The sequence below is a fragment of the Marmota monax genome, unplaced genomic scaffold (assembly GCF_021218885.2).
Source record: "Marmota monax isolate L192 unplaced genomic scaffold, Marmota_monax_Labrador192_F-V1.1 WCK01_AAM20220418_F8-fsc00133, whole genome shotgun sequence".
In the NCBI taxonomy this organism is placed as follows: Eukaryota; Metazoa; Chordata; class Mammalia; order Rodentia; family Sciuridae; genus Marmota; species Marmota monax.
In genome coordinates, this window is record NW_026694821.1 from 1,419,523 (window position 1) to 1,432,929 (window position 13,407).

The 13,407-nt window shown below is 43.6% G+C and overlaps 1 protein-coding gene across 4 annotated transcripts in view; it reads left to right on the forward strand.

The window, feature by feature from the left end:
* The window catches only part of Creb5 (cAMP responsive element binding protein 5), a 402,319-nt gene that overhangs the window by 138,531 nt on the left and 250,381 nt on the right, over positions 1-13,407 (forward strand). For all 4 annotated transcript variants that reach the window (XM_058573158.1, XM_046426059.2, XM_058573160.1 and 1 more), the window contains one exon: positions 13,224-13,396. In XM_058573158.1, coding sequence (XP_058429141.1) covers positions 13,224-13,396 — 173 coding nt within the window. The remainder of the gene's footprint in view (positions 1-13,223; positions 13,397-13,407) is intronic.

The following is a 13,407-nucleotide window of genomic DNA, read 5'->3' on the forward strand; positions in this document are numbered from 1 at the left end:
AGGATACCTGTGGAAACCAGCCCCAGCACTGAACTCTGTGACTTCTTGGCACTGGGCACTCTGCTCACACAACTGCAACAACCCCTTTATCAAATGCTCCTTGAAATATCCAATTTGAGTGCCACCTGGGTTCTATTGGTATCCCAAGTGATATAGCAGGTAAACTCTCCAATCGAAAGTTTATGTTTGCCTGCAGCAAGTTTGCCTGGGCTAACGAATGCCTCCCATTCTTTGTCTTTGACTAGAATTTTGCCAACCCTGTAAAACACTGTGGAACCTGATGGTGAAATGAAATGAGATTTTAGAAATTAAAGATTGTGATAGTGTCACAAGACAGGGAAATATATAGGAAAATGAATTCATGCCTTTTAAAGAAGCATTTTTAAAATATGAGATCCAAGGGAGAAAATTTATAAAAGAGATCCTTGGGTCGGGGGAGGGGGACTAGAGCCATCTGGTCTTCTCGTATCTTTTTTCTCATCCTGAATTCCATTTTGAGAACTAGGGATCAGAAATGGTCTGGTGCACTTGGATTGGGATAAGTGAGGAAGGATGTTATCAATGGGAAAGGATGGATTTAAGGAGGAGAAAAAGAAATGAAAGAGACTGAGTTGTAGTTTCCAGGTGGTCAGGCCTCACATAGGAGCCTCATTAGAAGGTAGCGTGGGAACAGATGCATAGAAGAGGGGAAGTAGGGAGCTGGGTATGTATATGGGGAGAATCCTTTTGGTCTGGGTACTCAGACTCCTGGATGTTAGCAGAGCATCAAGGAGCACAGCACAAATCTGGAAAAAAGTGAAGAAGATAAAAAGTAGTAAGGAATGAGATGGGAGTGGTAACCAGTGACACAGGGCAGGTTTTTATAGTACCTTACCCAAATAAATAAATAAATACAAGACCATCTCATTGATTCTTATTGCACTTTTCTGGAACCCTGAGGACCCAGAGAAGTGGCTGCTAATAGAAAAATTTTAAATCTGCTCTATTCATACAGGATATCCAGAAGCTTCTTTGGGGACTGTTGTGTCCAATTGTGACCAATATTCCTGTGCTGTTAGATTTGCTACTCTCAAGAGAAAGGTGGTTTCTCTTTATACTAGGATGCCATCAACTATGCAGACCAGACTTCTCACTGGCTTCCTCTGTCCCATTGCGTACTTCCGGTTTCACACTGAGATTGAACCAATACCAGTAACGTTGCTTTAGTTAATTGGAAGCTATGGCAATCCCAGGGTCCCTGGTTAAAACAATCACTTCCCAGAATAGAAAGAGCTCCTGAATTTATAGCGATCATCAGAACAGTGTAGCAGCAACCTAACATTGATGAGGTACTGAAACAACCTACAAAGCCAGGCCTTTCATGGAGAGACACCTGCTGGGTTCTGCCAGAAGCGAAATGAAGTGTGAGCTCTCATTCTCTATTGTTTTGGAGGAGGAAGTCAATCTTGGAGCACATTTTTCCTCCCACTGAAGATAGCATTTCTAGTTTATGGTAGGAGCCTGGCATTGCCAAATATTCAGGAAGACAGATGCCCAACCAAGACTCCAGACAAGGGAGTTTTCTAGCGATTCCATGTCAGTGGGCTGGCCCTCCCCTCCAGCTCTTTTGGCCAGGAGAGATCTGGAGCTGAGAAAGGGGGGCTGGGGGGGGGGAGAGAGAGGCAAAGGGGAGCCTGCTCAGGTCTGCAGTGTGTCATTAGCCACTTCCGCGTGAGCGCCATGTTTATGTTTCTGGTCATTAAGTTTTGTATTCTTTTGAAACGCTGAAGCAACAGACCTGTCAGCATCCCTGTGGTAGTTTTATAAGTGCTCTTGTTTTTGGTAACTTGATAAAGTTCTGGTAAAGATGGGAGGGAAATTTGTTTAGTAATTCTAGAATGAGCCTTTGGCCTCCAGCCCACCAGCCCAGGTTGTCTGTGACTTCTCAGCCATTCGCTGTACGCTAAGTGCCCCTCTCTTGATTTTAAACACCCTTTCTTCCCCTAAGCCACACAGGTGTGAGAGCCTGGCCTGTCATTATTGCCACTGGTCTCTTTTCCCTGCACCTGCCTCAGGACCCAGATTCCTTGTTTGTAATCACTTCACTTCTGCGTTTCCTGTCTGTCCTCCAGTTGCTTAGGAGGCCCATCCTGATTGATTTCAGTGCTCTGGTTTGAGCTGAGTGGACATCTGGCCATTTGAGGAGACTGGAGCTCTGTGCTACTGCCTCTGCGTGTTGATATGACTTAAGAGGACCCCAAGCAGCAAACATTATCTCTTTATGTTCAGATCCCAGGCTTAAGATGACTGTGTGCCCAACGTCAACGAGAGGAAATTGTGTGCTGGTTGCTCTGCGTTCTCATATCATCACCTTAGAAATCACAGCTCATTTGCCCATTCACCCAAACGTCATCTAGTTCTGTGCCAGGCATGGAGCTAGGTGCCAGCGATGAAGGAGCAAACAAGACAAGTACTGTCCCTTCCCTCCTGGGATTTATAGCCCAGCAACCTGGAAATAATAGTGCTAACAAGTGCACATTGTGAAGCATGCTTTAAAGGAAAGCGATGGCATGCTGAGGTAGGAAATAACAGGGGGTAGCTTCAGTGAGGGAGGTGACACTGAGAAAGTGACATTTAAGATGATCCTGAAAAGGAGAGAGGAAGGGAGTGATTCTATGAATGAGAGGGTGTCATTCATAGAATGAATGACAGAGGAAAGAACAGCAGGATTGTAAAATACTATGTGTGTGTAAAAAAAGAGCTAAACTCTTTCAAACCCGATGGCATCTTAACTTTATAGTCAAAGGAAGCAAGGGCTGACTATCCTCATTTTGCACTTGAGAAAACGTTGATCACTCAACAGACTGAGGTGTGGAGAACAGGATTTAGAATAGGTGGAGAAGGAAAGAGGAAATTCCAGGGATGGGGGAGGTGCAGGCAAAGGTGTGGAGGTGAGAGTCTGCATTTGAGAGTCCTATGGTGAACCAGCCAGTGGAAGCTGCAGTGCGGGGTTTGCTGAGGGCAGAGTAACAGGGGATGGGGCTGGACATAGAGGGTCCTGAAGTCAAGGCTAACTATGGGTTTGTTTCTTTAACAGAGATATAAATTTTTAATTTTAATAATTGTTCAATGTTACATGGGGATGAACCACTGTGGGTTTTTAATATGAGGACTAGGGAGCTATAGTAGGCTTTTGAGTTGAAAAGTGGTGGGTGGGAGGAAAGTGCTGAGTTGCTTCAACTAATTGCACAGTGGGTCTGGAGTGGTCTCAGAGGAACCAGAAGGATTGGAAGACAGAGGAACTGTAGGAACAAATTGCATGATCACCATAGGAGGCAAAAAAAAAAAAAAAAATCTCTGGAACTAGTGCGATAGCCAAGAAAAGATGACAGATGTGGAACCCCTGAAGGTAAAATTGACAGACTGGAGCAGTTAAGCAAGATCACGACGTGCTAGATGGTGGAGTTTGGAGGAAAAGGAAGACCTATTCACTATCCCTTTGCCCTTCAGAAACTGTGCAGTCCGCTCTGGATGAAGCATTTGTTTCGCGCGCATGTGTGTGTGTGTGTGTGTGTGTGTGTGTGTGTGTGAGAGAGAGAGAGAGAGAGAGAGAGATAGAGAGAGAAGGTGTTTATCAGGGTCCCACGTTTACCATCTCCTTCTTTCTCTGACTTTCTGTACTCCCTTTAAACTATGGGTAACTGCAGTAAGGAGAGTGTTGACTATTTCTGTCTTTTCTTTCTACGACACTATTTGCTGTTTTCTATATATTCACTCAGCAAACATGTATGGCTCTGGCCTTGTATTAAGCCCTGAAGACAATGATATGAAGTCATACCCCATCCGTGTCATCAAAGCTTTCACAGCAGAGAGGAGCAAGACTGGCTTTCAAAATAAATATATATATACAGCGTGGTCTAAGAGCTTTGAAAGAAGGATGACAGGATCCAGTGGAGGACAGAGGCGGGGTGAATTGATTCCACCCGGTGGAGAGCTGGCATTAGCACTGGGAGTGATGATGATAAGAATAATAGCAGCTGTAATAATGGCTACCAACATTTAATGGACACTGAATGTCTCCAACATTGTGTTAAGTGTTGTAATACCTAATTTCATCTTTACACAGGCCTTGAAGGATAGAGTTGTCTCTGTTCAACAAATGAGAAAACTGAAACAGAGAGAAACTATACATTTGCTTAGGATTGCATACCACTCACTCAGTCGCTGAGTGATTGACCCCATCACATACCCTCCAAGGGCATGGTACGGAGGCAGGCGCTGGCTGCATTAGGTGACCTCAGCACACTCTTTCTGGAAGGAAGTGCTCATGGAGATAAGTCAGGCTCTACAGAGGTATAGACAGGTTGGGTGGGAGCCCAGAGCAGGAAAAGATGAAGTAGGCCAGAAAGAGTGCCAGAAGGTTCCGCAGAAGAGAGGGTATTGGAACTGGGTCTTGAGAATGAATTGACGGGGAATATGAAATATTGTGTGCAAAGGTGAAATGGAGGCATAATTTTTGGGAGCCATCAAGACCTCTGTGTGTGACTGGTATGAGGAGGGGACAGGGATTGCCAGATGACATTGCAGAGGTTGGTGGGGACCTGCTTGTGAAAGGCTTGGGAACATTAGTAGGAGATAGTAGGTGGGAAGAACTGTTTCAGGAGACTGGTGCCATGATGGAATCTACAGCCTTCTGGAGGACTTGAAAAATGAGGGAGCGTACCAGTGAGAGTGAGTGCAGTAAAACCATTTACAGTGGATGAGACGAATCTCTAAGGTCCAGGGTATCTGTAGAGACACCAGCCCCACATTGACTCACCTTGAATTCTAGTAACCTGAATACAGTGTAGTCATTTCTTTCCTTTTAACCATATGTCCTTGTCCTCACCAACCCGCCCCCTTTTTTTTAATGTGAATAATACACCACCACAGACTGCTAAGTTATATGAAAAAAAAAGGTTTATTTGGGCTCATGTTTCCAGAGGTTCAAGGTCAAAAGGCTGCTTCTGGTGAGGGCTTCTTGCTGACAGAGTCTAGAGGTGGTGCAGGGCACTATGGGCTGAGAGTCAGGGAGTGTGTGTGCCTAGATCCTCTGATCTCTCTCCCTTATGAAGGCACCAGAATTCAATCACGGGGCCCCACCCTGATGATCTTATCAAATCCTAATCACCTCTCAAAGGCCCCACCTCTAAACACCATAGTGGATTAGGTTTTCACCTTTTCAACACCTCACAATGGGGATTGAATTTCAACCTGTGAAACTCCTGGGGGACACACTCTAACCATATCTCAACTGTAACACCCTGTGATTCTATCCAGCAGAAGCAACTCAGACAATAAAGGGGAAGATGAGGATAGAAACATGGACCGTCTCAGGCATTGAGCATCTGAAAAGGAAGGGGCAGGATCTTTGAGAGCCACCTGGAAACTGTTTCTCACAGTTGAGGGTGGCACCTGAAAAGACATTTATTGTCTTGAGTATTTTACTACAGTATTAAATGAATAGCTATAAAATGCTCACAGGATGCTTTCAGGGCTCTGCAGCCTCCACCCTGGTATTAGAAAAGATGACACAGGTTTGGGGATTGGAGGAGAACACAAGCCAATGGATGGATCTGCTGGTGAGTGTCTGACAGACTTCAGGCTGACTCTTCCCCCCCGCCCCAGGGGGCTCTCTGCTTCTGGCAGTGGGCCAGTGTGTGAGGCCACTGAGGGTCACTTCAGTGGTGTGCAAGCCACCCTTCACCCACTGCAGCACCTTCCCTCTACCTAGGAGGAATCACCTTTGCAGACAACCTGCAGAACACCCCTCAGCCATTCTGAAATGAATGAATAGTGTACACTCAGGCTTTTCCAGGTGCGAAGGTGGTAGCAATGACTCTGATTGATATTAGTGGTGTGGCAGATCTTCTGAAAGTCCCAAGATCATGCACCAGCATTAAATGATTGCTTCTTTCAATGTCTGTTGTATGACTTGCAGGCAGACTTAATTTTTTTTTTTGCCATGCTGCCTTCTGTAAGGAAATATTTTTGCCTCAAGACTGTTGAGGCAGTTACAGCTTCATGGTTATGAAGCTGGTTAAGAGCTCTGAAGCCAAATTGCCTGCATCTGAGTTATTCTACTTATTGGCTGTGTGACTATGAGAAAAGTCACTTAACCTCTCTGTGAATCATCTGTAAAATGGGAATAACCACCATCCCTATGTCTTAGACCAACAATAAGGTATAAATGAGTTTTCTGATATGCAGTAAGGTTGCCTAAGTCTTAGCCATTACTAATATTTTTTTTCTACTCATTTTTCTTGGGAAATAGCCACCAGAATGTACTTTCCTCTTACAGCTTCACATTCTGAACTTTACTAAAAGGAAAGATGTGCATATTTGCTGTCAAATCCTGGGCAGGAACATCTGTCATCTCACATGATCCTGACCACAATCCTGTCCCTTAGATGATTATCTCTGATTGGGAGATGAGGAAGGTATGGCTCGGAGAACTTCAATAACATGCTCCAGATGATATAGAGCTGATGTGAAATTGAACCTCCATCTGGCAAATTTCGGTGCCCATGTTTTCCTCTTGTGCCATGGTCCCTCTTAGAATTCTCCAGGAATAAATCACAAATTCTGAAAAAGCAAAACTTATATGCATGTAATCAATGCTGGAATTTTCTCTGTACCCTGTGCTCTCTGCCTGGTCCTTCAGAGGTTGCCTGAGATGACTTTGTACCCTGTGCCATTTATCTTGTCCCATGTGACTTGCTGAGGGGGGACACTGTAGAAATAGCAAAGTGTCCTGCATCACCTGTGACACCTCACTATACTGCTGGTCGTGAGCAGCCTGCCCTCTTTGTAAGACCCCAAATACCTTCACTGCTCCTGAGAGCTCCAAAAGACAGAGTCAAGACGCTTTAGCGTGCTTCCTGCACCTCCTGAAAGCCCAGCACTTCCTGGAGGGTTAGAACCTTTGCTATTCTGCTAATGGCTTTCGAGTCTTTTGGATGCAGTCCGTGGGTGTTTACATCCGAGAAGTTCTAAAAGTCTTCCTACCTTCCCTGGGCACCATTAAGATGCAGACGACTCTGAGATTGCACAACTCCACTTGTAAACGTGTGTCGGGATGATCCTGGCTTTTAATGGAAAAACCCATAAAGTCTCCACACCCCGGCAGTTGGATGGAATATAGATTTGAAGATAACATTTTGGGAACTTATGGGAATCAACCTCCTCTTGCCTATATGCTCACTTTCAATTGTGGGCCGCTTCCCTGGTCCTTCATTACTACACCCTGAAATTATAGTTATTTTTAAGAACACGGATGTACATTCACTTATACCGCGTTGTATTTTTGCATATTGTATTCCAAGCCCATGCATGCAGAGATACAATTACACTCCACCTGAAGCTCACTGAGCATGCAATCAAGACTCATTATTCTCCTGGTTCTCGTCCCATTCACACCCTTTATGTCTCAGAACAGACCAAGGGAGAGCAAAGTACCACTGGATGTTAAGGGAGGAAGTCAAAGGATGTGCTAAGGAATTTCAACCAAAGAGGGAGAAGTTCAGGTGAAGATCATTTCCTTTGGAGTACCTTTGATGGCTGGTGGATTACACTTTTGGTTAAATCCTTTTTGTGAATTGAATCGGAAGCCTTTGGGCCTGGCGAAAGCTATAATTTTCAGAAGGCTCCCTTCTACAAAATCTTATGGCTGTAGAGAAAAATCAAAGTTTGTAGGCCCATGAATCACAGTCTAAAGAGTCTGTTTGGATATTTAATGTCTCATAAAATGTAACAGAGGAGACTTATGTATTTGAGCCGGAAAAGATCATGGAGATCACGTGGTCCACATCCTCCTTTTTAATGATGAGGTTACGGAGTTTGGGAAGCTTGAGTGATTGACCCAGATTCCATGCCTACCAGGAGGGGAAGAGAGACTGGACTAGAAGAGACCTCCTAACTCCCAGGCTAGTATATTTTCAAAAATTGTTACACATTACCAATCATCCGGAAACACTTGAGGCATGGTATGAAGTATGCATCATGAATGAGAGACTTGTAGCCACAGAAGAGACCTTGGAGTTCACGAGGTGCCATCTTCCTTCTGTTGCAATGTCCCATTGGTGACATTCCTGACAGATGCCACTAGTCATGGGTTCACTCCTGTGCCAGGAAGAAATTTTATTTTGTCTTTGGATATCTCTACATGCTAATAAATGTATTCTGGAAGAAGGTCAAATTTGAGTCTTTGAAACATTGTCCCATAAGGAGTGAAGGTGGCCTGCCGCAGTCCGGCTGCAGCAAAATAACCGGGTGGGGTGGATGACAAGCAACTTGTGTAGATTGATACAGCAGGAGTGGGAGCCGTTTATTGTAGGACAACAGAGGTATTTATACATTCCACACAGTTTATCTAATTAACATAAACTTGATTCAGCAGTCAACCAATAAGGAATCTCTACACTTAATGGCTCGCTGGCGTTACTTCACAAACCACTCCCTCTGGCAAAATGCCAGGCGCCATCCAGACTTGTTTACAGACTCTAACAGTGGCCAGAGGTGAGTGGCCTGGTATTGGTGATGGTGAGGAGTTTACTCTTTTATTCATCTTCAAATGAAGACAATAATGCCTATCTCATAGCACCATTGTGAAGATGAGAGGTACAGTTTATAGAGCATCTATCCTAGTGCCTGATTCAAAATGGGTACTCAAATTGCAGTTATTATTGACTTTTATCATCATGATTCCACTTTTTGAAATTATGCCCTCTGGAGCAACATAGACTGTGTCTAATCCCACAAATATTTGAAGGCTTTTAGCATGACCCTCAGAATCTTCTCTTCAGACTAAATATTCCCTGATCCTTCTACCATTCTTCCTGGGATGCATTTTGGATGCCTTATTTGCTTTTGTTACCTCCCCCTCCCCCCTGCATTTGTCAATTTCCCCCTTAAAATGTGGTGGCCAAATGTGGTCAGCCCAATGTACTCTACAGCGGAATAATTACTTCCCTTGATCTGGACGTTTCAGTTCTTCTAAAACAACCTTAGATTTATGTTAGCATTTTTAGAGGCCAGATCACACAGTTGGCTCGAGGAAAACCTGATTCTGCTCTCCAGAACATTAGCCATGCTTCCCAACTTTGTGTCAACTGCAGATTTGACAAGCATGATTTTTCACATCTTCATCCAAACTGTTGATAAAAGTATCGAACAAGAAAAGGCCAAAGGCTGAGCTTGGAGGAGCACCTTGGATCCTCCTCTACATGTGGACATCCGCCCAGTGTCATCTACTCGGTGACATCATTTCACCAGCTTCAGATCTACCCACCTGGACTATCAAAAATGATTCCGCAAGACATACTTATTGCTTGTGTTTTTCACAATTTATCCTGAGATGAAAATGCTATTGTTCTATCAATGAGACAGATTTTGAATTGATAATTGGGACAATGTAAACTCAGAAAATAATGTCATGTTTGAGTTACTATGTAATGCTTAAAAAATAAAATCACCTTCTCTAAACATGGAATGATAATGTTTTTGCCAGATTATTTTTCCAAAATGTTTTGGAATTGCTTTCTGGGTCTGGGGAAAGAAGGCTGAAGAATTTGCAAGTTTTCTGTGTGAGGAAGAGAGATTATTGAAGAGTTAGAACATGACATTCAGGAGCTTTTTCCTTCTCTGGAGGAGATCGCAGAGACAAAGAGATTATCTGAAACGTTGGTGGGGAGGTTGAATTTGATCAGTGTACACTATCCACATGTACAATTGGTATGTGTTCAGATATTTTTTATTAAAAAATGGTGGGTGTGAATGTGAAATATATTCCTCAGCAGTAATTCTTATTCTTTTCAGTGAATCTTAGAAAAGATTCTTAAGCTTTTTTGGGGAGAAGGGTGTTATTCTTTTATCTGATTTAGCATGCTTTACTTCAAGGAAATCAAACCAAGTGTTTTTTTTTTTTTTGGTATTGTTTTATGTTGTGGTATAAAGCCAGATTTTAAGCAAGGCTTTTTGTGGTGTATGTAAAGCATTGTTGTTGGTAATTTATGTCAAAGTGTTCAAAGACTGGAAACTCACTTCTCAGCATCTTCTTTCAAGGTCTCATTTAATATTTTTTCAAAGACTTTACTTTCCAACTTTCCAATATACATATTGTGTGGCTGTCTTCTTCTCCTTCTCCTCTTCCTTTTTATTTTATATTGGGGAATTAAACCCACAGTTGCTATACCACTGAGCTATATGCCCAGTCTTTTTTTTTTTTAATTTTGCTAAGTTACTAGGGGTCTTCCTAAATTGTGAGACTGGGCTCAAACTTGTGATCCTCCTGCCTCAGCCTCCTGAGTCATTGATATTAAAGGCATGTACTACCAGCCCAGATTGTGTGGCTTTCTTCTTAATCCTGATTTTCTCCATTTCTCCTGACCACAATTGAATAAGTGCCTTAATATCTAAAATTTAGCTTACTTCAGATTACAAGGTGAATAGACAGGATATTTAGCAGTCCCCAAAATTGTCCTCTTGAGTTTTCCAGGAAGGTTCGTTCATTCATTGCTATGATAAGCCAGGGACTGACTGAGGCAATAGAGACACAAGGGAGATAAATCAGATTCAGTGCCCTGTCCTTAAAGATGAAGAGAGAAATGGCTACTAGTCAGATCATCAAAACCCATGATAAACTTGTAAGGAGTCCTACAAAGGAAGAGGAAGTGGTGCCCATCACTGGGAGGTCAGGGAAGGCTTCCCTGCATGAGGCTCAGTCTGAGAGTTGAAGGCGGAGTCAGAGAAAGAGCATCTGGGTCAGAAAACAGCCATATTTCAAGACCTTGTGCTGAAATGCAATGAAATCAGAAAGAGGGCAGGAGAAATCCAGGAAGGTCGGATGAATTCCAGGGAGCCAGAGAGAAGGTGGTGTCTGGTGAGCTGGGAGGGAGGAAGAGTCCCACACAGGTCCTGGTGGTCACACAAAGAGTGCTGTCTGTACCTTGCCAAAGCCACTGAGGGGCTCAGGGTGAGGGACCCATAGTGGGAGCTGTGTGTGATGTCATCGATTTTGAGTTTCAGACAGGTCACTGTAGCGGTAGTGTATGAAGGAGAAGGAAGAGAGGCCAGAGGAATGAGGGAGGCCGGTTCGCCCACTGTCTACCCAGGAAAGGTCAAGTGTAGGTTGGTGGAAGGAGGGACAAAGGATAGAAAGAGATGAGAGATGCTTAATTTAAATGTACAGGACTTGGGGGCTGCACATGGGGATCACCTAGAAGAGGGGTCCCTGGTAACTCAAGGAGGTTTCATGCATATTTTTCTTTGTGTGTTTAAAGGTTGAGATTTTAAAAATTAAATTGCACAGCTTTATCGATAACCTCTGGTTGCATAGATCAGTAGAAATAATTCTAGAAGGAGACTCAGAGAATCCTTCTAAGTCTCCGAAGTGTTATTGACAATGCAGGTGAAAAAATTTGAATTTTTTTAAGGATGTAAACAATGGGAAATATGATCCCTGTTGTTGTTCACCTCATCCAGATCTCATTGAGACTGGGGAAATGCATTTGGTAAGGTTCAACTTAAAAAAAAAAAAAAATATATATATATATATATATATATATATATACCCCACAATTTCCTTTATTTTTATTATTTAAAATCTGATTTTCTTAATCTCTAGAACCTATACAAAGAAATAGAGCATAACTCCTGCCTGCACAGCCACCCCAGCACAAATCACCACTTCCTTTCATCTTACTTTACCCAACCACAGTGTTTGCCCATGTCAGAAAAGCTTTCCAGTATGGAAGAGGTGCCCTTGGACCGTGTGTATGTATAAGCCTTTGGGATCCCGCAACAACACAATCAGCTCACAGTCTGCACCAGGTGCCCAGGTTCCAACTGGACTCTTGACAAACTGTGTGGTCAGGATTTAGAAATCAGAACCTGGGAAAGGTGCTGTGTGATGGACACAACCGCCTCAGTCCCTTATATGTTATCACCATCATTTAACACATAGTGCAGGAAATCCTGTTCTTTGCAGAAGAACTTCAAAGAACCCCTTCCAGTTCTCTTGGGTAACATTTATTTTTTTCTTTGCTAACACCAAAGCGTAGACAGATATATATTTTTTCCTCAAGTACATGGCTAGTGACCCTCCATTTTTCCCTCCCCTCCCATCCTCAACCCTTTGTCCAGCTGACCTCTGGAATTTCTCTCCCCTTCTAGGCTGCAGGGCTATACCAGGCTGGCCACAGAGGTCTTCTTATTGCCTTTCCCTGTTAACTTTGATTGGCTGTACACTTCACTTTTCTTTAGTGGATTCTGAATTTCTTTCTCACTTTCCAGCTCCTGTCTTTTAAACCCATTTTTACCTTATATGTTTTAGTTGAATCTTGAACTTTAACCCCAAAAGCCTTCATTTCAGTCATCAGGAATAAATGCATGCTGCTAGACCCCCTCGAGGGACTCAGGTGTGTCATTTGTTCTTTCACTAGTTTATCCACATGATGTGTGTCTTGAACCCCTGCCATGCTTCAAACACCATGGGATGGAGTTGTGAACACACACTTCCTACATTCTAGAGGAAAGGACAGTGATCAAGTAAAGACACAAGCAGTCACTGTTCTCCATTCTGGCGTTCCATACAATTGTTAGAGGTTGAGTTGATGGAGGTAAAGAATGCTGTGACTGTGACTCTTGTCAGGGATCCCTGATGCCCTGTCGGCTATTCGAATCATCCATCTTCATTCTACTGATTGTTGAGTACTCTGATAAGGATTTGGAAAAGTTATAGTTTCCTGGAAAGGGGAAAAAAAATCGAGTTGGCCACTCTTCTAGGACTGAAAGCCAAGAAATAAGGCAGTGTGCTTGTCATTCAAAGTAGGATGCAGAACCAAATTCGCTAAATCATGTATTATGCACTTACCGCAGAATGGCTTTCAAGTGCAGCGTATATCATACTGAGTCAGAAAGGGTAAGCACTAAATATCCCTGATGTAAACCTCGCATCAGGATGGCGGCAGAGTGATAAGCCAACTTCGGGGCATTTCCCTTTGTGCTCTACTCTCAGACTGAGTAGTTATTTTTCATCTCCTCGTAGCTGTAAGTTATTACAAGATGAATGGGCCCAAGGCTTGCCAGAAGCCGTAACTCTCTATTTAGTTGACATGACCAGATTCCCAATTTTGGCCTTTGAGAGCTTGGGAGTAGAAAGAAACATCGCCTCCCTCTGACCTTTCTCCTCTGTCGTCTCTGGGCAGAATATTCCGATGCATAATACAGTCGGTGGGGCCATGACGGGGCCCGGAGCTCACCAGCTTGGCAGTACCCGGATGCCCAACCATGACACCAGCGTTGTGATTCAGCAAGCCATGCCATCGCCCCAGTCCAGCTCTGTCATCACACAGGCACCTTCTACCAACCGCCAGATCGGGTAAGGAGACC